We start from the raw sequence: 27,087 nt of genomic DNA, 5'->3' as shown, positions 1-27,087 counted from the left end.
TAAGAAAAAACAGATAATTTATCTATGGATGCCATTGGATGGCACTTGTGATAAATATTTCGAAATATATACCAATTATTTACTATTTGGAGCTCAAATGCTTGTAATGTACGTGTAATCTATTTGTTAAAGTGTATACCTTTTTACTGAAATATTTGTTCGTTTTAAAAAATATTTTTGTCAAATGATAATCAAGTGTAATCCCTCACTGTCTTGTCCAATTGGAAGATGCACACATCTTAGACTTAAGTGATAAAAGTAATCATTAATCATAATCATGGTTTTCTGTGGTAATCATGATAGACTTTCGTTCAGTAATAGACACATGGTAGCATGTCTGGTTGGTTAGAATAATCGTTGGAGTCAGCCAGGGCCAGAACATAGGATGCGCAAACTGTGCAGTGATCAATTTTTCTTGTTTTATGACCTGGCGTCAACCACACCTGATGTTAATTCAATGGCCCGACAGGGGCTTAAACTCAAGTCTCTGGTTCTGGTATCTTAAACCAAACACCTTAATCGTTAAACCAACATCAGGCCTTTTTCATCCTCATTCTCCAGAAACGTGGAAAACCCCCTCCACAAAATTGACAGTGGTACTAACCATAACAGCTGGGGGTAGTGGTTCACACTAACCCTAACTACCTTCTCGAGGTCCACAGATAAGCTTGGTGGGAAATGTTCAAACCCTCCTCCACAAAATTCACAGTGGTACGGTCCACAGATAAGCTTGGTTGGTCACGTGTAAACCCCCCTCCACAAAATTCACAGTGGTACGGTCAACAGATAAGCTTGGTTGGTAACGTGTAAACCCCCCCTCCACAAAATTCACAGTGGTACGGTCCACAGATAAGCTTGGTTGGTAACGTGTAAACCCCCCTCCACAAAATTCACAGTGGTACGGTCCACAGATAAGCTTGGTGGGGAACGTTCAAACCCCCCTCCACAAAATTCACAGTGGTACGTTCCATAGATATCACAAGAGGATCCAGTGAAACTGAGACCGACGGTCCGGACAGCATGAGCTTGACCACGACAGCATTGTTTACATGGAGCCGCCATGTTAAGCGGTGCTGAGCGCTCCGTTCCGGTAAAATACTTGCTTGAGCGCTTCGAATCAAACAAGCCGCTTGGCAAGCGATAAGCAAGTTCGTTGCCAACGGAATTGTGAACAACCCTGTTGTTGAACTTTCCAGGATGAACGTTGTCATGGAAACCCATTGGTGAGTGCAGCAAGCCGTCCTCGGAAGCACAAGAATCGCCGGCGCCGTCGGGAGTCGAGAGAACGAGTCGAGGACTTGAGTCCCATGGAAGGAGCACGCGTACCCCCCGAGGTTTCCACGTACGCAGAGCTGCACGACCTTTTCCACCTCTTCCAGGTCGCAACCCACGATCGTTTCAGTCCATTTATAGTCGCCTCCATCGAGCTTTTTGATGAATACAGTATAGTACAGTATAAGTATAGTACAGTATAGTATTGTACAGTGTAAGTACAGTATAGTATTGTACAGTGTGTGTACAGTATGGTACAGTATAGTGTTGCACAGTGTAAGTACAGTATAGCATGGTACAGTATAGTATTGTACAGTATTGTGTGGTACAGTGTAAGTACAGTATAGTATGGTACAGTATGGTATTGTACAGTGTAAGTACAGTATAGTACGGTATAGTATTGTGCAGTGTAAGTACAGTATAGTATGGTACAGTATGGTATTGTACAGTGTAAGTACAGTATAGTACGGTATAGTATTGTACAGTGTAAGTACAGTATTGTATGGTACAGTGTAAGTACAGTATGGTATGGTACAGTATGGTATTGTACAGTGTAAGTACAGTATAGTTCAGTACTGTTGAACGGATTTGCCTTTTCCAACACATTATTTGACCGTCCTCGTTTTTGAGCGGTTCGGGTTCGGATTCTGCGTCCAATCGAGTGGAATTCGCTAAAAACAAACAAACAAACCTGCCATGTGCTAACTATACCGGGTTGTGCTGCATCGCGGAGCATGCCGTTCTTCATACCAGGAAATAAAGCCGGCTGTTCTGTCGACGTTTAGCTGTGGACTGAAAAGGTGTCACAGTATTTTTCGTACATATAGTCCATGGGCCAAGGCCCTAATTTTCATGAATCGGTATCGGATTAGTGGCAATTGTTACTTACAAAATCTAAAGATTTCGTAAGTATATTGATGACTTCCGTCCTCTGTTTGTGTGTTTGTTTGTTTGTGTGTTTGTGTGTTTGTTTGTTTGTGTGTTTGTTTGTTTGTGTGTTTGTTTGTTTGTGTGTTTGTTTGTTACTTACGAAATCTAAAGATTTTGTTAGTATATTGATGACTTCCATCCTCTGTTTGTGTGTTTGTGTGTGTGTCTTTGTGTGTGTGTTTGTGTGTGTGTTTGTGTGTTTGTGTGTTTGTGTGTTTGTTTGTTTGTGTGTGTGTTTGTTTGTTTGTGTGTTTGTTTGTTACTTACGAAATCTAAAGATTTTGTTAGTATATTGATGACTTCCATCCTCTGTTTGTGTGTGTGTTTGTGTGTGTGTTTGTGTGTTTGTTTGTAGGCACGATAACCCGAGAACGGAAGAAGCTACCAATGTCAAATTACACCACGTGCTTCAGGAGGGTGGTGGGTAGCACTGATTAGATTTTGGTCAAAATCGATCAAAGGTCAAGGTCACAGTGAGGTCAAACATTCGATTTTTGATGGTTTGGTACAGAATCATCGTAGAAACTTCTGGTTTGCGTCGCTACCTTCTCGAGAGACAGCTTTTATTAGACAAGGTCAGAGGTCAAGTTGACGATTTCGTAAGTACAAGTCTATGACTGCTTGTTTATGATGTTTTTTCAGATGTGTATATATCTCAGGCATCATTTTAGCCTGGGTAGCCCTCGTAATATGGTAGCTTAGTAGTTGTTACCCTTGATTTTCTGTTTTTAATCAGGAAAAAATTATGAAAGTTGAATTTCAGATTCAGGACATGCAAAATGTTTATAAAAATGATCAAATATATTTTTTATTTTGTTACAGGTAATTGGTTGGCATGATGTAAATCCAAAGATTGTCAATGATGTGGGTATATATTGAGAAATAAATTATATTATAAGAATTTAAGTCCCTAATATTCTTCAATATGGAATTCTGTGGCTGACACTTTATTCTATATGTCAAAGACTATTGTATTTAAGAGAATGCTTTATATGCCCAAAACATCCCCAATCACTGCCAATAACTGGATAAGTATTGTTTACCTAAAAAATATGTATGAATTTTGAAAATTTAACATTCAGTTACCCCTACCCCCATAAATGAAAAATAACACATTTTTATATTTGTTACTACTGATGAATGCATATCATTAAATACCTTGGTAGGATATATTTATATCACATTTACATTTATCTACTAGTCATTAGGGAACATAAATGCATGATTTCTTTGCTTTGCTTTACTTTTGTGGTGATGGATATGGCCATACGCTACTTTGTTTCAGGTGTACCAGACAGGGCCCAACAGCGATGTCCACTGACCATCCTGCCAAGCGACCTCGAGTTGACCATGAGGATTCTGTTTGTATAGTGCACAGTCCTAATGAAGACATTACAGCACCTTTCGTTCAACTGAAGGATAATGACTCCTGGCAAACATTACTGCGGGCTGCAAAGATACGAAATCATCAGCCCCTTCTGGATATTGCTAAACAATTGAATGGAAATGAACTTCCACAATTAACATACCATGCAAAATGCCAAAAACTCTTTACAATGAAGAAACAGTTGGAGGCTATAGAGCGTAAGGAATCACCCATTGACAAGCTCCATCAAATTGCAACTGTTAGAAGATCTATTAGAGAACAACCCAGTACTTCCAGGGTATATGAACAGAAGTGCATCCTGTGTCAGAAACAGAGCAAGTATATATCTGGGTCCAAGACCCGTGAAGTCTTGCAGAAATGCGTAACTACTGGAGCAGATGCCAAACTTCGTGAAGTTGCTGTTAGTAAATTAGATGACAGAGTAGTTTCCTTACTTAGTAGAGAAGCAGTAGCTGCAGAGGCTCATTTTCACAGGTCATGTTACAGAGCATATACCAAAGAAGATTATGTGAAAAAATGTTCATCTACTGACAGTCCAGCTGAAAATGAGTACTGTAAAATTGAGGACAAAGCCTTCCAGTATGTATGTCATTATATCCGGTGCAATTTATTTGTGAACCCCCGTGCTATAATGTCTAATGATCTCCAGACTATGCTACTGGACCACATGAAAGAGTTGAGTTGTACACAGGTCTCAGATTCAACTAGGAAGAGCCTACGCCGCAAGTTAGAAGAAGAATTTCAGGATTCTGTGAACATTATTAGTGATGAGAAAGGTCAGCTTGTAATTTATCCAGATAGTATCTCTCAAGATAAATTAGTTCTTGACATTATGAATTTACAGCAAGAACTAAGCATCCTGAAGTCAAATGAATCTGACAATAGGACAATACTAACAAAAGCAGCATTGATACTTCGTGCTGATATTTTGGCCCATAATCATACAGAAATATGGCCCCCACAGCTAGATGAATTGAACAATGCAGATGCATTCTTGTCTACATCTGTAATTCATTTTTATTGCACAGCAATAGCAGGAACATGTGGCGATGAAAACCTAACAGTTTCAGCCAACAGGCAAATCAAGTCCTTTGGGCAAGACCTCATTCATGCTGTAACTAGGGGAAAGAGACATCTGCCCAAGCATATTTTGCTACCACTGGTTGTGAAATCATTAACGGGGAATGTAGAACTTGTAAACATTCTGAATAGATTTGGCCATTGTGTATCGTATTCAGTGACTGAGGAAATTGAGACTGCCCTTTGCATTCATAAATTACAGTCAACTTCTGAACAGGGAATTGCAATACCTTCCAAAATTCATCCAGATGTATTCACTACCCTGGCATGGGACAATATTGATCGTATAGAGGAAACACTGAGTGGGGGAGGAACCTCTCATCATGTAAATGTGATAGCTGTTCAGTCCAAATTCATTGGGCCACAACTTCCACAGCAGAGAAACAGTGTGAAGAAAACCACAAAACGTTCAATTGACATCATACCAGAACCCTTGCCATGTTACAATTCTGGAAACAGACTCGGTCCTCCAGTAACAGTAGCTGTAGATCTGTGTACATCACATGCAAGTGAAGACGCCAAGAAGAAAAACCGGCTATGGGCAGTGTCCAGGAAAGAACAACAAAGTGTACCTAGCTGGACCGGTTTTCACATAGTAAATCGTAACAGTGTTGAGGTATCATTTGATGAAGTTGGATATCTGCCAACTATAAATTCCCCAGCCACTTCCATGTCCACAGTGTATGAGGTTCTCAATCAATCAAACAAATTATTGAAAGCATTACAGCTCCCATACATAGTATGCGTGTTTGATCAGGCACTTTATGCAAAGGCTGTGGAAATCACATGGAAACATTCAGAGATGTTCAAGAATGTAGTACTACGTATGGGGGACTTTCGTACAGTCTACAACTTCATAGCTACGATTGGAAAGCATTTCCAAGATGCTGGACTGAAGGATCTTGCTGTGGAGTCTGGTGTCATAACTGAGGGTGCAGCTCTTGCAGTCATGGACGGCCGTCTTTATAACCGTGCTGCACGATTCCACAAGCTTGTATATGAGTCTCTCCTTCAGCTTGTATGGAACGCATTTCCCATTTGGCTCCAAGAACATCACCCTGGTAAATGTAATCTCATGCATGATGCTCTGGAATTCATGGATTCTCAATATGAAAACCTGACTGAGACATCAATCACATCAGTCATTGAGAATGTTAGCTGGTGTGAGATCCTGCACCTGTTTGAGTTGTTTCTTGGACAGCTAAGGGATGGGGTTAATGGCAAACTTGCATCATTTTGGATGAGTTACATAGACATGGTTGACATTATGCTGGGGTTGATCAGGGCAGCTCGTGAAGGTGATCGGGCCTTGCATCTGCAATCAGTACGTGCAATGTCACCCTGGATATTTGCGTATGATAAGCTGAATTATGGTCGCTAATTGCCATACTACTATGCAGCTATGACAAGACTGGAGGATTCACATCCTGGAATATCCCAGGAGTTTCAACAGGGAAACTTTTCTGTTCAACTTGGTTCCAACAACCCATTTGGTAAAATTCCTGTGGACCAGGCCATTGAGGAAACAGTCAATCGTGATACCCAAATAGCAGGAGGAACCAAAGGATTCAGCCTCAAACCAGCAGCAGTCACCAAGTATTATCTTTCAGCTGAGTTTAGAAGCACTGCACTGCGACAGGTACGGGATATAGTTCAACATCATGACTCAAAGTGTATTCATGTTGACCTCCAGCCTACAAGAATTCGGAAGGACAACCATGATGTTGCAGCAATCATAGACACCTTAGAGAATGGGTGGGTAAATCCTATAAATGGTGATGCTGTTGATATCATTTGTGTATGAACTGGGTGCCGAGCATCTCCTGAGGTTGCTACAGATCTCTTAAATGCACATAGTGTGTGAGAGAAAGCATACCAGATATTCAAGGAGGAAAGACTAGAGTCTGCACAGCCTACAACCAAATTTCATGACAGATTGACAAAATTAAAACTGAAGACATTTTCAGACATGTGTAAAAAGAAAGTCATCACTAAAGGTAGAGAAAAGGACATAATCCTACATGCTGACAGAAATCTCTTTGGACAAATGATACTTGGAGCTCAAAGCCGTAGGTTGGACATAAAAGATGTGTTATCTCATCCATTAGGCCCAATACCATGGTCCCTTGCAACTGCTGATGGATCTCTACGAAAAAATAACAAGTGCACACTTGCTCCTTCATTGGCAAAGAATGTTCCACCTTCAGATGTGATTCAAAGCCCATCAACATGCATCCTAGACGGCATGAGTCTGGTACAGAAGACCAAAGGTGAACACAAGACTTTTGCACAACTTGCTGAACAAGTGCATAAATCTGCATTACAAGATGGTGTCAATAGCCAGATAATTGATGTAGTGTTTGATGTTTACAAACCCTTATCAATCAAGAATGCTGAAAGGTGCAGAAGAGGAGCTGAGGAGAGTATTAAGCTCAGAAATATAACTGGGGGTCAGACAATTCATCAATGGCGAAAGTTCTAGGGTAGTGCAGATAACAAAACCAGTTTGGTACAGTATTTTGTCAAAGAGTGGACATCACCAACTTTCAGGCAGAGACTAAACAATGAGGAGATGTATGTGACATGCAATACAGAGTGCTATCACATAACTAAAGACTCTTCAGAAGAAGAAAAAGACTTGTATGCTGATCATGAAGAGGCCGATACAAGAGTTCTTCTGCATGCCAAGCATGTTGCAGATCATGGCTACAAAGCTGTGGTCATTACATCTGAAGACACTGATATCCTGGTCCTTGCTCTGGCCCTGAATGGTACTATTGGATGTGCAGTATATCAACGAAGAGGTACCCAATCACGTCAACAGTACATGTGCAAAGCCATCATTGGGTTGCATGCATTCACGGGTTGTGATACTGTAAGTGCCTTTGCTGGAAAGGGCAAGGTGAAGCCATTAAAATTACTTCAGAAATGTCCAGATTTCTATAAATGTCTGGGAAATCTGGGGGAATCTTGGGAGCTGTCAGATGAACAGTTCAGAGATTTAGAGGCCTTCACTTGCAGAGTGTATCTGCCACAACTGCCAAGCTGTTGTGATATCAATGAATGTCGCTATCTGATGTTCTGCACTCAAAAAGGGGAAGGAGACTCTTCACAACTGCCTCCATGTCATGATACACTGTATCAACACACTCTCCGTACTAACTACCAGGCAGCCATTTGGAGACGTAGCTTAGAGCAAGAGATTTGTGCTCCTGATCCAGTTGGACATGGCTGGACTCTAGAAGACAACAATGCCCTAGGTGTCAAGTGGATGACTAGATTGCCTTCTCCACAGACAGTTCTTGATCTACTGAGTTGTAACTGTCGTAGAATTTGCAAAGCTCCACATTGATAATGCATAGGAAATGGGCTGAAGTGCACTTTGATGTGCAAGTTACAAACCTGTGAAAACAGACTACAAGATGATGAGGAAAATGACAAAGGACCAGACTTCCATGAAGAAATGGATGAGGAATATGATGAGGAAGATTGACTTTCTAAAGTGCCTTAGTTTATAGTGTTTGTAGTGCTCCAAAGTGCTTTGGTAACCTATTAAATTCCTAGTGATGTTAACAAATAGACAAGAGTGATAACCAGTAATCTAATATGCCATGTCATGTTGTATGGTACATCATTAAGCAAATGGATGAAAAAAGCATATTTTTCTAATTTAGGGGGGTAGGGTAGCTAAATGTAAAATATTTAAAAAGCCAAATATGTTAATGAATCTCTGATGCTTAACCAGTTACTAGCAATGATTGGGGATGTTTTTCATCCATAAAGCACAGCTTTATCTCCATTAGTTTTATGAATATTGAATAAAACGTCCATACGCAAAATCAAATGCGAGGCTAATTTTGTGGTAAAAATGGAAAAATCTTAAAATTAATCAATTTTAAAAATATATTTTGTGTTTACAAATCATTGTTAATTTATTTGTTTTTTCTTTAACCATTAAAGCAAGTTTTATTAACAAGTTTTATTAGCAAGTTGTTAATTTTTATTAACAAGGTTAATAGCAAGTTTTGGTTATTGTGGTCAATATTTTTGTAAAATTTTAATGGAATTTCAATTTTCATCACTTATACTACCTAAAAAATAGACTATCGAGGGTAACCACTATTAGGCTACCATATTGCGAGGGATACCCAGGCTTAAATGGACATGTACCCAACTGAAAAACATCATAAACAATTGCCACTAATTCGATACCGATAAACCCCATGGCACATGGACTAATAGGCCATTGTCATTGTCTCGTGTCACTGGACGCATTTCTAGCCTGGTAGAGATGTGTGTGTGTGTGTGTGTGTGTGTGTGTGTGTGTGTGTGTGTGTGTGTGTGTGTGTGTGTGTGTGTGTGTGTGTGTGTGTGTGTGTGTGTGTGTGTGTGTGTGTGTGTGTGTCATGGTATAATAATTCTGTGCTGCACAGTGACCTGTTGAACCCTTTTTCACTCCACGTGAAGATACATCGGTTTGTAACTCCACCGCATCCCTCGATCGATGTGAATTTATCGGAACCCTGTGGTGGCATCTTGTGATTTCATTCCAACAACAATGAATGTGAAAAAAGGAAACTAACATTTAAATCCTCTCCATGGAATGTTAGATCGTGCAGCCTCGGTGGGGGTAGTGGTTAGATCGTGCAGCCTCGGTGGGGGTAGTGGTTCGATTGTGCAGCCTCGGTGTGGGTAGTGGTTAGATTGTGCAGCCTCTATGGGGGTAGTGGTTAGATCGTGCAGCCTCGGTGGGGGTAGTGGTTAGATTGTGCAGCCTCGGTGTGGGTAGTGGTTAGATTGTGCAGCCTCTATGGGGGTAGTGGTTAGATCGTGCAGCCTCGGTGGGGGTAGTGGTTCGATTGTGCCGCCTCGGTGTGGGTAGTGGTTAGATTGTGCAGCCTCGGTGGGGGTAGTTGTTCGATCGTGCAGTCTCGGTGGGGCTAGGGGTTAGACCGTGCAGTCTCGATGGGGCTCGGGGTTAGATCATGCAGCCTGGGTGGGGTAGTGGTTAGATCGTGCAGCCTCGGTGGGGTAGTGGTTAGATCGTGCAGCCTGGGTGGGGTAGTGGTTAGATCATGCAGCCTGGGTGGGGTAGTGGTTAGATCGTGCAGCCTCGGTGGGGGTAGTGGTTAGATCGTGCAGCCTGGGTGGGGTAGTGGTTAGATCGTACAGCCTCGGTGGGGGTAGTGGTTAGATCATGCAGCCTCGGTGGGGTAGTGGTTAGATCGTGCAGCCTTGGTGGGGGTAGTGGTTAGATCGTGCAGCCTGGGTGGGGTAGTGGTTAGATCGTATAGCCTCGGTGGGGGTAGTGGTTAGATCGTGCAGCTTTGGTGGGGGTAGTGGTTAGATCATGCAGCCTCGGTGGGTAAGTGGTTAGATCGTGCAGCCTTGGTGGGGGTCGTGGTTAGATCGTGCAGCCTGGGTGGGGTAGTGGTTTGAACGTTGGATGGTAGTTAGATCGTGAAGAAGTGATTAGATCGTGCAGCCTGGGTGGGGTAATGGTTAGATCGTGCAGCCTGGGTGGGGTCGTGGTTAGATCATGCAGCCTGGGTGGGGTAGTGGTTTGATCGTTGGATGGTAGTTAGATTGTGAAGAAGTGATTAGATCGTGCAGCCTGGGTGGGGTAGTGGTTAGATTGTGTGCTCCAAGACCGGGGGTCAGTGGGTGGAACCCTGTTATACCAAAGACTTTTAAATAGTCCGTGCTGCTGCTTTGCTCGCTTCTCAGCATGTAAGGAGAGACCACGGACAAACAACCATAGGTTGGTTATCATATTGCTGGCTTTGATGGGCCTCATGGCCTCCTGTGTTGAATTTCCTTCAAAAGGAACTCCTTTTCTTGTTTTCAGCAACAACGTTAGTCGATTTAAAATAATTGATCGAAATATTTTTGTTTCGGTTTTTGGGAAAGAGAATGCCAACTAGAAAATTACCCCCGTGCGGGAGTGACGGTCATCTCTGTGAGAAAATATATAGCCTCCTGAAGGTAGGGCAGTTTTTGCAAACTTTGAAGTCACGTGACGCGAAAACGAAAGCGAATATCGAAAATCCGGCCTGACCAAATTTAGATATTGTCCCATAGATTAATTTGCTACAATCAAATTCAAGATCGCTTGAGAAATGTAGGAGATAGATTTTGAAAATCATCATTTTCGCATGAAAATCGTCATTTTCGAATTTTTTGCCAACTTTGAAGTCACGTGACACGAAAACGAAAGCGAATATCGAAAATCCAGCCCGATCAAAATTTAGATATTGTCCCATAGATTCATTTGCTACAATCAAATTCAAGATCGCTTGAGAAATGGCGGAGGAGATAGAATTTGAAAATCGTCATTTTCGCAACTTCAAAGGCCTCATGACCTTGACCTTGCCTTCGGTGACCTTGAAAGTCATACCATTGTGTACGTCTCATCGACCTCTATCAGGATCACTAATGACCAGATCTCCCGCTTCAACTTCATTGTGAACAGACAGACGGACGGACGGATCATCACCTCTCCTCTCAACACCAATATTATTAGGTCATACTCGAAGAAATGACCTAAAAAGGTAAGACAGCTCCTCTTGGGTGAGTCTGCCAGTGGTTCATCCAATGGAGTGTTGGTTGGAATTAACTCCATGTTTTTACAGTGGTTGCTGCAAGAGCTGTTGATTGTCCAGCCCGATGACCCGATCACGTACCTAATCCACCTGCTACAATGGAACAACCAACAAGGTGCACTTCCACAAATTGAACACACCTCCAGCAACATTGCACTCTTTTCCAGAATGAATTTTTTCTCACCACACCTGGCTCTCCGCACCACTCTTGATTTGTCACTACCCACACAAACTCACCACCAAGCATCTACCCACACAGACACACATACTCACTACCAAGCATCTACCCCCACACACACTCACGACCAAGTATCTACACACACACACACACACACACACACACACACACACACACACACACACACACACACACACACACACACACACTCACTACCAAGTATCTACCCACACACACACACTCACGACCAAGCATCTACCCACACACACACACTCACGACCAAGCATCTACACACACACACACACACACACACACACGACCAAGCATCTACCCACACACACACACACGACCAAGCATCGACCCCCACACACACACACACTCACGACCAAGCATCTACACACACACACACACACACACACACACGACCAAGCATCGACCCCCACACACACACACACTCACGACCAAGCATCCACCCACACACACTCACGACCAAGTATCTACACACGCACACACACACACTCACTACCAAGCATCCACCCACACACACACACACTCACGACCAAGCATCTACCCACACACACACACACACACGACCAAGCATCTACACACACACACACTCACGACCAAGCATCTACACACACACACACACACACACACACACACACACACACACACGACCAAGCATCGACCCCCACACACACACACACACTCACGACCAAGCATCCACCCACACACACTCACGACCAAGTATCTACACACGCACACACACACACTCACTACCAAGCATCCACCCACACACACACACACTCACTACCAAGCATCCACCCACACACACACACACTCACGACCAAGCATCTACCCACACAAACACACACACACACACACACACACACACACACACACACACACGACCAAGCATCTACCCCCACACACACACACGACCAAGCATCGACCCCCACATACACACTCACGACCAAGCATCCACCCACACACACACTCACGACCAAGTATCTACACACGCACACACACACACTCACTACCAAGCATCCACCACACACACACACACACTCATGACCAAGCATCTACCCCCACACACACACACTCACGACCAAGCATCTACCCACACAAACACACAAACACACACACACACACACACACATGACCAAGCATCTACCCCCACACACACACACGACCAAGCATCGACCCCCACACACACACTCACGTCCAAGCATCCACCCACACACGCACTCACGACCAAGTGTCTACACACGCACACACACACTCACTACCAAGCATCCACCACACACACACACACACACTCACGACCAAGCATCTACCCACACAAACACACACACACACACACACACATACACACACACACTCATTACCTAGTATCTACCCACACACACTCACTACAATGTATCTACCCACACACACTCACTACAATGTATCTACCCACACACACACTCACTACAAAGTATCTACCCACACACACACTCACTACCAAGTATCTACCCACACACACTCACTGTTAACCCAATTACACAAGTGGAGGTATTGTTGTTTGAGTTTCGTTTTGATGACAAAGGTATTTTTGTTGATGCACCGTCATGTTGAGTTGATGAAGACTTAGAAACAAATGCAAGGTGAGAATTTATTCCTTATTTGGTGAATAAATGAAGTTGTAAAGAAAAAAAATTGAATTGTCTTCCATTGTCACCTGAACGTTTGTTTTTTTTTGTGCACGACTTAATGACGTGTGTTTATACCGTAGTTCCCAGGGTCTTCCTCCTTGGACCACCATCGTCTGGTAAAAAGACCTTGGTAAGTCATATTTGAGGTTAACTTTCCTGGTTGTATTAAATCATTTGTAATTGTACATTGTTGCTCGAGTACATCGCAACCGATTCTGAAATGATTTGTTTGGTCTTGTGGACCAGATTCCAATTTCCCTGGAAAGACCCGTTCCACATTGTTGTCCACATTTTCCTCTGCTCCCTTTTGTTTTCCAAATCCCAAGGGTAAACTTGTGAGCGAGAAGCTGAGGGTTCCCTTCCTCACACCGGAATCTCTGATGGCCAATGGGACCTCGGGACTTGTACAAGAGGCAGTAACACTGTCGGAGAGCCAGCAGGTGAAGTGTATCGATACTTAGCTCAAAAGAGGGAAGTGTACCATGTTGTGTTAAAGCTAATTGGATCTACCTGTACATCATTTATTCACTTGTACATGTGTATTTCTACGTTCAGGAAATCCCTGCAGAGCTTTGGTTGAGAATACTGCAGGAAAGGCTGCAGGACAGTGATTGTCTCCGAAGGGTGAGGATGGTCTCATCGTAAACTCGAAAATTTGAACCTTTAACTCTGAGCCAATCATTGCACTGAAGGTCTGCAGCTACATCTTGCTTTATAAAGCTTTACATTGACATGAGCATTGTAAACTTATCTTGACTAGTTAATCCTTGATGAAAATAGGAAACCACCCCTGAAGGTCATTAGTAAGCCAAGTGGGTTTTACCAACAATCTGGTATATTCTGATACTACCTTGGTTTCCAGAAGCATCCAATTCACTTCCTTAATAATATGATTGCAAGCTGGAATTGAACCCACAACCTCTCCGATGCCAATCCAAGGTCCTCGCTACAAAGCAACCCTCAGACATAAAATATAAAATGCATCGTTCTACAATCAGGAAATAGCAGTGGTAAAACATGACATCATCATCCACTCATGACGGTGCACAAGGCATGTATGCATTCATTGAATATGCCGGCGGTGAAAATGGCTCTCCTCTTTGGATTGGTACAGTTGTCTTCCATATTTTCCACGGTAGAGGTAATGTAATCATCAGCTGATCAAATTTATTGACATCTCTCGTTGGGAGACTACATCTTATGGTATGCTCTCCTCTCAACACAGGCAGGTTGATGGCCTTTGCAGTCTTATCGCTTCCCTCCTGGTGTGACTCCAACCACCCTCCTTCTCATACCCATACCATCCCCTCGCAGTCACCCATTCTTCCAGAACCACACCCTGTTGCCCTTCCCAAAGCTCAATTCATGTTATCCTCCATCCTTCCATTCCCCATCATATAGTATAGTACCTTCAGAAAGTATTCACACCCCTCAAATGTCACTGATCTACACAAAATACCCCACAATGACAAAGTGAAAACATATTTTTAGAAATTTAAAGAATGAAAATCTGAAATGTGTTGCATCAATAAGTATTCAACCCCTTTGCCATGACGCTCCAAACTGAGTTCAGGTGCATCCAATTTCCTTTCATCATTGTTGAGATGTCTCGACAACTTGGAGTTCACCTGTGGCCAATTTAATTGATTATACGTGATTTAGAAAGAAACACCTTTCTATACAAGGTCCCACAGTTGATGGTGCATGTCAGAGCAGAAACTCGACCATGAAGTCCAAGGAACTGTCCGTAGAACGCTGGGATAGAATTGTGAGGAGGCATAGATCTGAGGAAGGGTATAAAACAATTTCAAGAGTGTTGAAAGTTCCAAAGAACACAGTGAGCTCCACCATTTGGAAAAAGAAAGAATATGGAACTACCCAGAATCTTCCTAGAGCTGGCCGTCTGACCAAACTGAGCAACTGGGCAAGAAAGACCTTGGTGAGGGAGGTGACAAAGAACCCAATGTTCACTCTGACAGAACTACAGAGTTCCTCAGCTGAGATGGGAGAACCTGCCGGAAGGACAACAATCTCTGCAGCACTTCACAAATCGAGGCTTTCTGGGAGAGTGGTCAGACAGAAGCCACTCCTGAGAAAAAGGCACACGACAGCACACCTGGAGTTTGCAAAAACACACATGAAATTATCAGAGAGCATGAGGGAAAAAGACTCTGTGGTCTGATGAGACGAAAATTGAACTCTTTGGCCTCAATGTAAAGCACTATGTCTGGCAGAAACCGAGCACAGCTCATCACCCATCTAACAGCATCCCCACCGTGAAACATGGTGGTGGTAGCATCGTGCTATGGGGATGCTTTTCAGTGGCAGTGATTCTGAGACTTGTTAGAATAGAGGGAACAATGAATGGAGCCAAATACAGGCAAATCCTTGATGAGAACCTGCTTCAGAGTGCAAAAGACCTGAGACTGCGGTGAAGATTTATTTTCCAACAGGACAGAGAACCCAAGCATACAACCAAAGCAACACTGGAATGGTTTCAGAACAAGAATGAGAAAGTCCTTGAGTGGCCAGGCCAAAGCCCAGACTTGAATCTCATTGAGAATCTGTGGAAAGACTTGAAGATTGCTGTTCACCGACGCTCCTCATCCAACTTGACAGAGCTTGAGCAAATCTGCAAGGAAGAGTGGGAGAAAATCCCCAAATCCAGATGTGAAAAGCTGATGCAGACATCACCAAGAAGACTCGAAGCTGTAATCGCTGCCAAAGGCGCTTCTACAAAGTACTGACTCAGGAGGTTGAAAACTTATTGACACAAGACATTTCACATTTTAATTTTAAATTTTTTTGTAAAATTTTCTCAAAACACGTTTTCACTTTGTCATTAATGGGGTATTTTGTGTCGATCGGTGACAAAATTTTTAATGTTTAATCCATTTTAAATTCAGGATGTAACACAACAAAATGTGAAAAAAAATCGAGCGGTGTGAATACTTCCTGAAGGCACCGTGTGTCTGTGGAACCATCTTCCCGAGTCCGTATCATGCCCTTTTATCCAGTCACTCAAGACTGCAGCACAACCCCCTCCTGATCTCTCCCATACCTATCACTGGTCTTGTCTATTCTCATTGTCTCCTGCCCTTTCTGCTGACTGATCCCTCTCACTCACTGTAGAATGTCTGAGCATTGTTATCCACCTGTTAATCTTCAGTCCGGCTGTTCATCATCCTGCTTTCCCACAAGCCTCAATTCTCTTTAAAATAAGTATTCACTACATCAACTCGAGAGTTTACAGAACACGATACCCTATGCAGGAGTCAATGTATATTGCGACAGTTTTGAGAGACCCTGGGGAAGTACATACTACAGCACACAGAGAAACCCTGGTGAAGTTAATGCCATAGTATGTTGTGCAACTAAATTACCCCCACCCCCATGTCAGTGGGAAGGGACTGTGTTTGCATTGTGCTTGTATTTATAATCAAACCCCACTGTGACTCTCATCTTCTGTTGTCGTCTCTCTCGTCTCTCTCTCCCCCACACACTCTACAGTGCATCCATAAACGCTTTGCAACACACTTCACACAACACCACGTTGCAAAATCAACAGCCTCAAACGAACAAAATCAAGCTCGCAATCCACCGAAGAGGCTAGCTCAACACCAGACAGAAGAAACATCAACACGCCGCAGAACCTGAGAGCAGCCAATGGACGTTGCCTGGAGATACAGCGGTCCAATCAGAAGGCAAAAAACCCTGCTGGCCGCAACAGTGATGACGGAAGCAGAATCGTGGCAACACCACATCACTTGCCAACACAGAAGTGGCACAGCCACAACACCATAACCCATATAAAAATTCAGACTGGAGCACAGATCGAAGCTGATGCATCTGGGGATCTACATAAACAAACTGATGAACCCGCGAGGACGAGCTGGTGAAGGAGCACGAGCGAGGTTCCGTGCAAGCGAACGGACCCAGCTAGCAGAGAATTCCTGGACGCATTGGCCTCGTACACACTGACTCACATTATCTGTCTCTTGCTATCCCGACTCTACTTCGTTCCCTTTGCACACACTGAGCTATCAACGAGCACCAATTGTCCTTTTCAGGGCACACTGACTGTCACACCTCACACTTTCCTAAGCCCCACACAGTCATCCTCTGCATCTCTCCCCAAATGCCGCATCACACCAGCGACTCTCTTCTTCCCTCTCACCCCCACCCCACCTCTATTGTTAGGACCAATGTGAGCCCGCCGGCTTGCATACGCTAAGTGAGGCCGACAATACGCCTCGTACTCTTCTCTCTCCTCTATCTCTCTTCCTTACCTTGTTTTCTGGTATGACTATGACTCCTGTTTGTACACCTGTAGTAAGTGACTGAGAAAGAATGGGCTTCTGTGCTAGGGGTAAAGATTTATCTTTTGTGGCACTTCCTTTGTGGCACTTTTACGTGCCCTTTGTTAACTCAGTACAAACCATTTTGAAACCGACCGGTTGTCAGCTCCATTGGTTAGACATAGTGTGTGTCAGATAGGGAGCTCACTCCCGTCGTTCCATTATGGGTAGCCATTACCCGCAGTAATGTGTCAACCTGCAGTAACGCTCGGCCATATTTGATCAGGGTGGCATATCGGGAAGCACAGTCCTTATCTGGAATGATTAATTTGCTGGGAAGGTAAAGCGAGATTGGACACTGGACCCTACCTAAATTAAGCATTTCAGACTGTGTCTGTGGTTGCTCAGCAACCCATCATGCCGCGGAGTTGTTTGCAGTTTGTCGGCTTCAGGGTTTATCGGCCGGATAGTGGATTCGAGAACTTCACCCCGTGATCCCGACAGACAGACAGATGGACGGACATGAACCAATCGCTTAACCCTGCTTTCCAGTTCGCATGCGCGGGGTAATCGAGTAAGCGCCACAATAATAAAATAAGTAATCTTGCACATTTACCGACTCTCTGGAAAATCCTCTTTATCCATTTGCTGATGACTCCACCCTCTGTTATGACATCCTTCAGTGAGACAGGCAGCGGCCTCTTCCCTCTCCTGAGACCTTGAAAAAATAAATCACAAGCTGGTCAAACACTTGGAATATGTCTTTCAATCTTGACATATCCCTCTTTCTCTTTCCAAAAGGACTGTCTGGCAAACTCTCCCATCTACTTTCTTTTCATTCCTCTTGAAGAAGTTCAGTCACTCAAACGTTTGGGCCTCACTATCAGCGACAATCTTTCTTGGTCAAAATACACCTTTAAATTGACTTCCAAAGCCAGTCACAGACTGGGCATCTTACCTTGCACAAGGTCCTTCCTTGGCACTCTTGAACTCTGATCCATCTACAAGGCCTTTGGCCACAGCTTGATGGAGTACTGCTGTCCCCAAAAGGCTGACTCCCCTGCCTCGCACCTTGCTGAGCTTGACTCCATGGAAACCGAGGCGTTAAATATCATTGGACTCTCCCTCGTTGAGGCTGAGTCTATAGGTCTATCACTTTGCCATCGCAGACAGGTCAGTCGTCTCTCTCTGTATTCGATTTCCTCCTCTCTTGCACACTCTGCTCGCTCCAGGCTGTTGTTCACCATCTTCTCAGATCACCCTCCATTGCAAACCATGATTTTTTTTTCTACCCTCATTAACCCTCCCTAAGCTTTTCTTTCCAAGATTGCAGTTTTTCCTTCCTGAGACTTTGCTTCTGTATTCATCTTGTTCACCCCATGTGTCCTCCCCTATTTGTCCTCCCATCCTTCCCCACTTCCCTTATTTCTCCAAGTCACCCTTTATTTTGTCCTTCAACGCTGCTATCGGTGTATTTCCACTCTCGATTTCTACTCTTCCTCTGGTTCTGTTCCATTCTGATCCATTCTATGTTACAACTCCTCCATCACATTACTTTGTGGACAAAGCCTTGAGTTCATCGGCGAGTTATCTTATTTTTCCAAGATAAAACTGTAACGCCACTGAAACAACCTTTGCACAATTGATTATGGGTTTGTGAGTTTGTTATTTAATTCTTCTTTAACGGCCACAATTATTCCCAAGTTCTTGTGGGGTTGGTCAGGGAAAGCTTGGCCCAAGTTCTAACTGGCCAGGCCTGGCAGAAATTTACAATCTGTTCATGGTGCCGGCGATAGTTCGCCTACTTTTCACAAAGGACACCGTGGGATCTTTAATGTGCATCGACGAATGGTGGCAGACGGGACGCCCATTTACCGTCCATCCTTGGGACGGCACACACATTGATGAATCACCGTGCCTGTGAAACACCGGGGTGACAGTTTATAGCAGTGTCGGTATTTGAATCCAGGCTCGATGGCTTAGAGGTGAGTGTGCGTATCTCCAGGCCATCTTGACAGCCCTTTTTGTGAGCTTGCTCTGACGAGTCCTCGTCGCACGATTTCTGCCTTATCTCTCTGTGCGAATGTTTGGCTTGCAGTCGTGCAGGATTTTAATGACGGGATACAGTATAATCTCCATGAAAGCAGTTTTTCCCCATCACAGTGTATTTTTCATGCCCAGATATTGTCACGTGAGGGGGTGCAGGGATTACACACACTGTTTATTGTTTCATTTGCTTTTCTCACCCGGTCTGTGCCTTGCAGGGGTGGTTGCTGGCTGGTCTTCCATGGACACATCATCAGGCTCGAGTCCTACAGACGAATGGGGTTATACCCGAGCACGTGGGTGCGGATAGACTTGTAGCCAATCATCTCGACCTATTGGAACCCAAATTATATTTTAACCCTCTCACAGACATAAAGCTGGTGTGGATCGAATTGGAAAACGAAAGTATAATCAGCCCTTAATTTCAATTTGATTGAAATCCGTTTTTGAATTTTAAAAGCCCAAAAGTATTGGGGCTTCCTGTCAGGTGAGTTTCGTTTCCCAGCTCTCCTCCAAAACAGATAAATATATTATTCCTTTCACGCCACGAGGCGTATAGGGCTGCCGAGGCAGTTTCATTTGGCTAAGGAGCACAGTCCTGGACGTCTCGCCACTCCGACGCAGGTTACTCGAATGGCTAAAGCACAGATGCATTGTTACACTAAATACTAGGATGTTAAGACTTTGAAAGGGACTGGATCCAACAGACTGGATTTCTTTGGGCTCTGGTCTTACTATTCTGTGTCTCATATAAAAGGACTTCATAAAAATAAAAACAATCACATCACGAGCTCTCCATGTTCCGTCACTCCTTATCAGTGTTTCTAGAAGCTGATGACCACGTCCTGATGGAGAGGAGTTGGACAAAGAAGTTGAACTCGGACAGAGAAGGCAGGTAATCCACCACCCATACAGCACGCGCGTACACATCACTGACGTCTCTCAAATTGGTTTCCTATGTTTCAGGTGAGTCGATATCCAAAGAAGCCACACAAGAGAACTTAAGGAAGTATCGCGAACAAGAACTGAGTTTTAGGACCTGCTATGAGGGTCTCGTTCGAGGAGTCAATGCTGACCAGCCGCTAACAGAGGTGGTTACCAAAGGTAAGCTGATTCTCATGTAGTTTTTGCTTCTCTCATACATTTACTACATATCTCCTCATTGCTGCTGTAACTCCAACCCATGTATAGTACTGGGGTTTGTGCGTACCAGCGTTCGATCCAGCGCACCACACCGTACCCGTGTCGTCCTGCTTGGAGCTTCAGGAAGTGGTCGTTCACTGCAGGCGTCGCGGCTTTCACACACTCTTTGCCTTGTCAATGGTGAGATCATCGAGAGCTCCACACGGCTACATTTCGATAAAGAGTGATCTGGTGTTTCAAGGGCTGATTGTGAAATGATTTCCAATTGCAAGGTGTTAACCGGTATTGTTCTGGGATTTCAAATGCAATTCCTGTACTTCCCATACGTTAACCATTTGACATCTACGGGCGCTCCCCTCCAGTGCTTTTCTCGGCCACCTTTGCCCTCTATGAACGCTCGGTTTAGATGCATTCATCTTTTGCACACTTTACTCTGAGGGTTCTTCCAACAAACTGCTTGAAACATGTTGCTCGGCCATTGCTGTGAAATTTATATACCTCACATTTACTTTTTCCTCCACAAGGGTTTGACACCAAATAGTATTCCTGAAAAATAAAGTTTAGGCCAGTTGCAGGCAGTCTGTCCAAAAACAGGCAGCCCATCAACAATTTGTTCTTCTTTCATGTGCAGCACATTTGTGGGCAGCATCATTTTCCAGTGGCACAGCTGTGCTGCTGACACAGTGCCCCCCCCCCCACCCACATGTAGGTTAGAGGAGGAATTTGTAATTTTTTCATGGTCCCAGCAATAGCTCACATATTCTTCACAAAGAACAAGATAAAATAATCAAAACGCTGATTCTTCTTATTGTGTATGTCAGTTTGGCTGCCAGGTAGCTTAGGCCTAAATCACATTTGCTCTACGGCTAGGATACGGCAGCCGTACCCCCCCCCCCCCCGAATTGACAGAAACGTGCGGCGGCCGCAGAGGTCCTGAGGTGGCCTCAGGGTGGCCCTACGCCGTATGGCTATATTTTACAGGCCGTAAGGGTCACCGTGGAGTTATAACTTTTTTCATTTCTACGGTGGCCGTAGCAATTCGACAAGCCGAAAAGAAAGAACTGGTAAAAAGAAAAGAAAAAAAAGAACCCACTCGTTACCGTCCGTCTGGCCGCACGTTCGCCTTAGGGCCCCCTGCGGTCGCCTTGAGACCACCTTGAGACCACCTTGCATCTGCCTTGAAAATTCTCTGGCCGCCGCAGAGACGCCCTAAGGTCACCGTGCGACATCAAATAAAAGACCGCACGGAAACCCCACATTTTCGGTCTCCACAATTTATAAATACGCCGTGCGGCTACCCGAAAAATAAAAACATGTGACTGCTACATTGTGTGACCGTGGAAATACTGCGGCCGCCCTATAGTTGCTAGTAGCCGTAGATTTTGTAGACCCTACGGCCGCCGTGCCAAATGTGACTTAGGCCTTACATTTTGTTGGAGCGTGACTATGCCACTGATGCAGTACTCTATCAGTACACTGGTACTAATTTTGCCGACCTCGGAAGGATGACAGGCTGAGTTAACCCCACCTGGTATTAATTCAACGGCAGAGTGAGATTTGAACTCAAGACCCTCGGATCCCAAGCCCACCACCCTAACCATTAAGCCAACACCAGGTATATACTGTACTATGTTCATAGAGCTATAAGCCATCACACAAGCTCCATTGCACAATCCTTCCCCCAAACATCCACAGACAATAACTTTTGCCCCGATGCAAAGCTGCAAAACAATGTACAGAAAAAGAATCGAGTGAACAATCGATGGATGTGATGCATTTTGTCGTCAATCTCTCGTACTCCAAATAGATAATGCAATCACTTTCCCTACCATCTCTACATGCCTGGTGTTGGCTTAATGGTTAGGGTGGTGGGCTTTGGATCCTAGGGTCCTGAGTTCAAATCCCGCTCAGCTGTTGAATCAATACCAGGTGGGGTTAACTCAGCTTGTCATCCTTCCGAGGTCAGCAAAATGAGTGACAGCATGCTGGTATCGGAGTGGCGACCCGTCCAGGATTGTGTCCGATAGCCAGAGACGCTTAGGCAGCACCAACACTCTGCACAGAGTGTGGTCCCAATCTGCTCCTCCTCCACATGGTGGGAATGATATTAGAACATTCTGGAAATTTTCCTGAACACCTTGAGCATGCACGGGGTTGGTGTCAGTGGATTGTGTGCAGTTGCTGCAGCAAGAGGTCGTCGCTGGAAATAAGCTGTCGAGCACCATTGCGGGTTTCCTCAACAACCACGAACCAGGTAACTGTAACCACAATACAGCTGCACGGCACAAAGCACCTGCAGCCACAGCACTACTATCGTTCCAGTCGTCTTGTTGATTTGCGTGGCCTTCTCTCCATGCATTGGCGTATAGCGTCAGTCTCTGGGACACAAAAACTAACACACCATCCTGAACAGCTCTTATTCACATTTTGTTATGAGCCTGTATCTTTCATACCTTCATTGTTTTGTAAGCAGGTACACGAGCTGCTGGGAATCTTCTCCGAAATGCCCTGTGCACTCACTTCGGTGACGCCGTTTCAGTGTCCATGTCATATTGCCCCATTAATTTTAATAATTGAAAATCAACCCTTGTTTGGTTGGTAAAGGACGTTCGTTGTCTTTGGAGAAACATTGATCAGATGCATGCATCACTTGCTCTTCTTCTGAATCACTTTCTCTTCCATATTTGTAAACTTTGCACAAGTCTTACCAATCTAGTCATTTATTCAATCGTGAAACTTCAACCACGCTCCAGGATGATTGCACAGCACCCCACCCATCCTTCGCTAACCAATTCATTTTATAAAGCCATTCCTTGGGAGTTTAATGGTGGTCTTTCTCAAGCATGTTTAGGCCATCTCCCAACTCACATTTTGTGGCTCATCGTGGAATCGAAAGCACCTTTTCCTGCTATTAAACACGGGGTTTCGATGCACTCCAAGTGACACGCGTGAATCTGTTGCGTCATGATGTGTGCGATCAAGTGCCAGACATACTCGTGCTGCGGGTGCTGTGCGCACGGCTTGAACAGCCAGACTGTGCAGCGAGAGGCTGGGTTCTGCACCACTTCCCACGCACGGAAAACCAAGCCACACTCCTGCTGCACTCAGGTCACATGCCCACCAGGTACGCAGTGTAATACTTGTCAAATATTTTCACACATGAACACTGCAAAATGAAAACACTGACGTTTGTCCTTCTTGCAAAACAACCACCCTCCATCAGGGTCCTTCTTTTAGATGTTACAGACAACGTAGCCAAAGAAAGGATATGCCAGCACTACACCGATCCCATCACTGGAAAAAGGTACAGAGAGTCCCAAAACAAAACCCGGTGAACATGTGCATTTCCATTGACTTGTGATTTTGAACTTCAACATTGAAGTTCAAGTTATGTAAATGACAGATCAATCGTGTTAAAATTCCCATTCCCTTGAGCCGTCACAAATTCTCAATGACTAGTGCAACACACGAGAAGCATAGGCCATTGTGTGCATGCACAAAGCCGTATCGATCGAGCAGCCACTACATTGTCTCACATTCAACACTATAAAAGTCCTTAATTAGGATAGTTCTTCAGTAACTGTGCTCGACTATGAGATGTCTTTTGGAAGGAATCACAAGCTCGCTGACTTGTCTTGATATCACCATCGGCACGGTACCATTGTATCATTTAAAGAGGTCTGTTGTTTGCTGGTACTGTGGCCACTTCCCACGTCTTGCATAATCCATCCCTGGTCACCTGTTCCACCAGGATAGAACATGAGGTGGCAGGGTTCACAAGTAACGTTATGTTCATTCAAATCCCCACGCACAAAGGCTGCGTGTCCCACTTCACAGATGCTCGTTTGATTGCCATGATACATGGAGTATTACACCACAATAAATAATTTTATAAACCAAGATCATTTAAATATTTCATCCCCCACTCTGCCTTTTAGCCAACGCTAAAAGTCCCTTTGAAAACTCTACCTGCCACAACCACATTTCTAACTACCTTTTGCCGTTTTCCTACCCCTCAAGATACCTCGCAACGCTCCAGCCACCACCAAACGCCACCGTAGCAGCAAGGCTTCGGCGAGCACCGAGGGACGAGCCCAACTCTGTGCAGAAGCGTTTGGACACTTTCCGAGCAATGCTACCGGGTGTGCTCAAAGTGCTGGGTGGGGTTGAGCGTATCCATGGAGACCAAGATCCCGATACAATTGCTGAGCTGTTGGAGAGCAAGGCTATAAACCCTCGACTCAAGCCGCTCTCATTCGGGGACTAATTGAGCAGCTCTTTTCAAGCACTTTCATGCTTCAAGTGTAACCAAGAGCATTGGACTTAGGTTTGACAGAGACAGGTTGACCTGAACAGCTGTGTTGAGCCATGAAGAATGGATAAAAAAGGCACATTCATGGGCAAATGGAAGATGTACAAGCAGGAGTACAGCATCTTCATTCATCCGTTTGTTATTTTTCTCAAACTTGGAATAATTATATTCTGTGTTCTTAACTTGTGACAGTCACCCACCAAGGAGCTCTCTTCTCAAATTTGATAGCGATAACTACATTACAAAAAGCACCTTAAGCTGTTGTTTAGGTTTGAAGACTAATAAAAGTTCCTGGAATTGATCAACCCAGGTGGCCAGTTCTCCAGTCATGGAGGTTGAAAACTTCAACAAAAATATAAAAAAGGGAATACTTTTTTTGTAATCCATGTCGAGGCTCATGTAAGAGCGAACACACAATATATACCAAGGGTAGCAAGAGACGTGAAGGGGAGGAGAGGGAAGCGCAAAATCGTCGGGAACAGAGACAATAAGAGATCTGTGGAAGGGAGTGATGGGGTGGGATATACAGGGAAAACAACATGGACTTTCAGGAAGCAAAACGGAATTTGAAGGAGGTGGGTTTGGGGTGGATAAACAGGGGTAGAAAAGATCAAGGTTTTGGATGGTGGTGAATAGCTGTTTTGACCTGAAGGAAGGAGTGGGATTGAAGAGAGTGTGGGAGTTTGTTTCAGATGCAGAAAAAAAAAGAGGGATGAAAAAGTGAAGGTGAGCAGCGATTGTTGATTTTGGCAGTTTCACCAGAAGGGGTTTTTTGGTGGACCTTGGAGCATCCTGAGGAAATATAGGGGGGACAGATCAGAGACAGAGTGGGGTGGGGGGGGGCAAGGCCGGAGAGGAGATGGAAGAAAACAGAACGACCACTGACCTGCCTCCGGTGAGAGATTGAGAGACCCAAAGACTCAGCTTCATCGCTGGAGATACCAATGATCCTAAATGCCTTGGTTTCCACAGCATGTGAGGCAGGAGCACCAGCCCAGAGGGGAGAGCAGCACTCCATCAAATTGCAGATCAAAGCTTTGTAAGGGGTTAGAAACTCAGGTGTGCTAAGGAAGGCCTTTGCACGACTTAGGTTGGAAATGTGGCTTTCCCAGGAAAGATCATGGCAGATAGTGAGACCCAGAAGCTTTAATGAAACGACTTCAAGAAGATTGTTGAGAAAGTAGATGGAGAGGTTGGGGGTGGGGGGAGGTTCCAGACAGTCCTTTCGGAAAGAGATAGTGAGAGAGAGATTTGTCCGGATTGAAAGATATGTCTCACATGTTGGACCCGTCTGATTTTATCCAGATCTACAGTGAGCGAAGAAGCTGCTGCTTGCCGGTCTGAGGGATGACAGACAGGACGGCAGAGGGTAGAGTCATCAGCAAAGAGATAAAGAGGATTTTCCAGAGTCGGAGAGATCATTGATGAAAACCAGAAAAAGAACAGGGCCCAGAACGCTGCCTTGAGGAACTCCAGCCTGGACAGGAAGAGGTGATGAAAACTCCATTTAGGACCACACGTTGACTGTGACAGGAGAGGAAGTCCGTGCGCCATGAGTGGAGATTGCCTTGGATACCATAAGAAGAGAGTTTAAAAAGCAGTACATGATGCCAGACCATATCGAAAACTTGCTGTCTGTCTCGGGAGAGGGCTCGGATCTCGTGTTTGGCATTTAGGATCTTCATCCATTGTTGGAAAAGCAGAAGCAGCATGTCGAGGTTTGAGTGACCTGGTCTAAATCCAAGTTAGTCAGAAATCAAAAGCTATTTGAGAAGAGGAAGGATTTGATGTCAGAAGCGATGATGGATTCCATGACCTGACTGATGTATGGGAGAAGGCTGATTAGTCTGTAGTTGCAGGGATCTGTTTTTGCACCTTTTTTATGCAGGGCAGTAATGTTTGCTGATTTCCAAGCAGATGGCAGATGACCTGAAGTAAATGCAGATGAACTAGGTGACGAGAACAGAGAGAGGGTGAGCAAGAGCAGAAGAGCAGGTTTTTAGGACACGTGGGCTGATGCCGTCTGGTGCGGTTGCAGAATCTGAGTCGAGGTTTGACAGCAAGCTCTCCACCTTGTCAGGAGAAAAGGACACAGAGTCCAGGGACAGTTGGGTGCGACTGGGTAAGGTGGGTACAGCAAGCGAT

At 44.5% G+C, this 27,087-nt stretch overlaps 1 protein-coding gene across 3 annotated transcripts; it reads left to right on the top strand.

Moving 5' to 3' along the window:
• The first annotated feature begins 936 nt into the window (after positions 1-936).
• On the top strand, positions 937-25,247 carry AK8 (adenylate kinase 8). Of its 3 annotated transcripts, none has more exons than XR_015051397.1 (14): positions 937-1,090; positions 1,197-1,379; positions 11,302-11,386; positions 13,224-13,273; positions 13,470-13,583; positions 13,699-13,767; positions 19,706-19,787; positions 20,307-20,378; positions 20,454-20,591; positions 20,701-20,810; positions 22,795-22,884; positions 23,613-23,754; positions 23,854-23,934; positions 24,651-25,247. XR_015051397.1 is itself a non-coding variant. In XM_085855663.1 (14 exons), exons 1-14 carry the CDS (start codon positions 1,061-1,063, stop codon positions 24,895-24,897), a joined length of 1,515 nt encoding a protein of 504 aa, XP_085711789.1. In that variant the 5' UTR covers positions 938-1,060; the 3' UTR covers positions 24,898-25,247. The 3 variants fall into 3 exon arrangements, 2 of the variants coding, with proteins under 2 accessions (XP_085711789.1, XP_085711788.1); XM_085855663.1 differs by having other exon boundaries at positions 938-1,090; positions 20,679-20,810; XM_085855662.1 differs by lacking the exons at positions 937-1,090; positions 11,302-11,386; positions 13,224-13,273; ... (8 more) ...; positions 23,854-23,934; positions 24,651-25,247 and adding an exon at positions 3,488-9,072 and having other exon boundaries at positions 1,262-1,379.
• Positions 25,248-27,087: the final 1,840 nt, after the last annotated feature.

The sequence above is a fragment of the Eptatretus burgeri genome, chromosome 14 (assembly GCF_056783735.1).
Source record: "Eptatretus burgeri isolate ZD-2024b chromosome 14, Ebu_testis_v1, whole genome shotgun sequence".
NCBI classification, from domain to species: Eukaryota; Metazoa; Chordata; class Myxini; order Myxiniformes; family Myxinidae; genus Eptatretus; species Eptatretus burgeri.
This window is presented reverse-complemented; position numbering and strand designations above follow the sequence as displayed.

Coding starts and splice junctions, on each gene's coding strand:
- AK8 (XM_085855662.1), top strand. CDS start 3,513: ATGTCCACTGACCATCCTGCCAAGCGACCTCGAGTTGACCATGAGGAT.